General features: G+C 36.1%; 1 protein-coding gene across 1 annotated transcript in view; it reads left to right on the top strand.

The window, feature by feature from the left end:
- Window positions 1-197: 197 nt before the first annotated feature.
- LOC122357507 (glucosylceramide transporter ABCA12-like) overlaps window positions 198-3,042 on the top strand; it is a 6,095-nt gene continuing 3,250 nt past the window's right edge. The window contains exons 1-2 of the mRNA XM_043256914.1: window positions 198-306; window positions 1,782-1,836. Of these exons, the coding sequence (XP_043112849.1) occupies window positions 231-306; window positions 1,782-1,836 (131 nt within the window). The 5' untranslated portion in view covers window positions 198-230. The remainder of the gene's footprint in view (window positions 307-1,781; window positions 1,837-3,042) is intronic.

Here is a 3,042-nt window from a genome sequence, read left to right as displayed (position 1 = left end):
TGGTAAAAAAAAAAAAAAAAAACTTAAAAAAGATGGCAAATGAAGCAGGAGAAAGATTTCATTCTGTACCAAAAAAATAGTTGAGCCTAAGTACAAGTTAGTTGTTAGTTTTCACGCAGCTTGGTACATTTTTGGATTGTAGCCTTTACAAAGTGATTATAAAGGAATTGTACATTGTATTAATATTTGTGTTTGTACAGGTTTGGTATAATCCAGAAGGTCACCACACCATGCCTGCCTACCTCAACAGCCTTAACAACTTTATCCTGAGATCCAGTCTGCCACCAGAAAAAAGACAACAATATAGTTAGTCAAATCTCTTTCTAATACTTTATAGTTTTGCAGATTCTATAAAACTAGATTTTGTGCACAGTGCACAGTTATATAACATTTCACATACACTGCTATTCAAAATTTGGAGTCAGTAATGCAATTTGTTTAAAGAAATAATACATTCAAGAAATATCCATTACATTGATAAAGTATTTATATTGAGAATTATTTCTATTTCAAATAAGTGTTGTTCTTTTGAACTTTCTAGCTATCAAAGAATCCTGGAAATAAAACAAAATGGTCCACAAAATATTGTGCAGTACAGCTGTTTTCAATATTTTCAATATTAAGGACAAATGTTTTTGAGCATCAAATCAGTATCTTAATGCGATTGAAGACTGGTGTAATGGCTTCCAAACATTTAGCTTCCCCATTACACAAATGCATTCAAATTTTAAATATATAAAAGTTATAGTTATTTTTTATAGTTACTGTATAGTAATTTTCATTTGTAATAATATTTCACAATATTACTGGTAATACTTTATTGTTAATCAAATAAATGCAGCCTAGGAGAGCATAAAGGACTCCTTTTAAAAGCATTTGAAAAATCATACCTACCCCAGACTTTTAAATGGTAGGGTGTATTTAATATTTTTCACATTGTGTAACAGATGAAAAGTGTTAGGTTAGCTTGAGTTAATGTGCACTTAGACTTGCATATCTAAAGTTTTGACTTGCTGTGTAAGGTCTAATCCACTTAGCAGCTTATTCTGAGCAAGAGCCGCCCACTTAGACAGGAAGAGACCGTATAACTGACTGCAAAGAACACAGCTAGTTTCTTCTTGTCTTCTTGTTAGAATAAATAGATTTTAGTCTTATCTGTATGGTTTCTCTGTGAACCAGGGAAAACTGAAAGTGAATGCATAGAGGGTTAAAGACTCTGCATTCAATTTTATCTGTAGATACAATTTAGAAAATAATTGAATGCTTACTTTATAAGTAACTGTAAATGAATTGCCTAAAAATGATCAGAAATCCTTTACTTTATTTTTTCAGTGGATATGTCATTTAATTACAGTAAAGCATTACACCCAACACTGCTCTGAAATATAATCCTTGCACTGTAAGGCTGAAAATAATGTAATACCACTACCCTTAGAAAGAGGGCAGTGTGTCTTTTCGGTCTCCAATCATAAGGCAAAGCAGTCTGAATGCTAATTAGAGGTGCTGAGAACTGAAATGAAGGAATAGAGCTGGTCTTATTTCAACACTGCCAGACTGGCCCAGTGGCTAAGATTCACTGTCCGCCTCCAGGCAAGATTAATGCAATCCCACCAGTCAATAATGGAAAGGGGGGATGCACTCATTCAAATGTAGCCGGTGAAGTAATTCAGGGCAAAACAGAGCATAAATTCAGAAAAGGTTCATGGGAGGGGCAGATCGCCCGTCACGTGTTTTCTAGGCAAGTGTATATATTTCTCATATGCTGAAATCTCTTTTTACAGCCATCTCCATATCCAGCCACCCTTACCCTGGCCAAGTGCAAGATGAGGATGTCATGTAAGAACACACACAAAGACACACACACACATCCATGCATGCTTGCACGTCCTTCTGTCTGGCAGCTAAAGCAGATAAAGTACTCTGTGGGACCAAATACAGACTGAGCATATTAGTATGGCCGGTAAAAAATCACAGACCCAGTGGTGGGGAAAAGAAAGCAATCAGCCAAATGATGGGCTTTAGATAAGATATGCAAACATTGCTCTGACATTTTCATTCTAGTGGAGCACTTGAACTAATGTAATTTGACTCCTGTATTTACTCCTCTTTGATTTTTTCCTGAGCTTGGCTTATTGATTACTAACCCAATATAATGTGTGTTTACTCTGAAGGTGGTTCAGAGGTTAATTGATTCAACGTCGCCACCCAAACATGCTTATATTTTGAACACTGTGGGCAATTTCAACCGTGCCTAAATTTGAAAGACACGCTCTGTAAAATGAGCGCAGTTGTTTCGTTCTCGCAGCTGGGATGAGTCTGGCTTGACGTCTGCTACTTAGACTCGAGAAAGGGGTTTCTTGAGAGGGGAGGCAACATGTAGAGAAGGCAGGAAAAGGAAGAATAGTAGGTTGGCTACTCAAGAAAGCCTCTGAGTAACAGAGTAATGTATTTGTATAACAGATACTTATATCAAAAGCAAAGTCCCTTTAAGGCAAGTCAAGCACTTGGTGGCCATGTTGGTAACAGCCTCAGGCAGCTGTTTCAACTACAAATAGAGTGCTGCAGGAAAGAGTCCTGAATCCCAGAATCGACTTCGCATTTTGAAGTTAAATGGCTGAAATAAGGTCTAAGGTTAACCCAAGCTCAAAATATTTTCCTATTTTATTCAACAACATATATACATCAGTAAAACCCCACTCAGGATTTGTAAAGCTTATATGTAAAATGCAGTTGCTGACAAGTGGCTAAATGAGACTGTTGTGAGCTTTAAACAACATTATGCAGAACAAAAATATTCTACTCACTACTGTCTGTTTTTACCGTTTTTTTTACTCGTGCTCTTGTAAATTCTCAAACCTTCCCGCCAACTTGATTAAAGATTTGTTGGAAACTTAGTGTTGATGATATTAAAGACATATACCGTTTACACTTATCTATGTGTTTTGGCTCCAGAATTTACAGAAGTTGTGTTTATTTGTGAAGATGATACTAATGAACCAAACATGTAAGAGAGCTTATTATCTGCACTAATCCAAAAACCTT

The sequence above is a fragment of the Puntigrus tetrazona genome, chromosome 14 (assembly GCF_018831695.1).
Source record: "Puntigrus tetrazona isolate hp1 chromosome 14, ASM1883169v1, whole genome shotgun sequence".
Classification (NCBI taxonomy): Eukaryota; Metazoa; Chordata; class Actinopteri; order Cypriniformes; family Cyprinidae; genus Puntigrus; species Puntigrus tetrazona.
The sequence above is the reverse complement of the archived record's forward strand: the minus strand, read 5'-3'. Positions and strand labels throughout refer to the sequence as shown.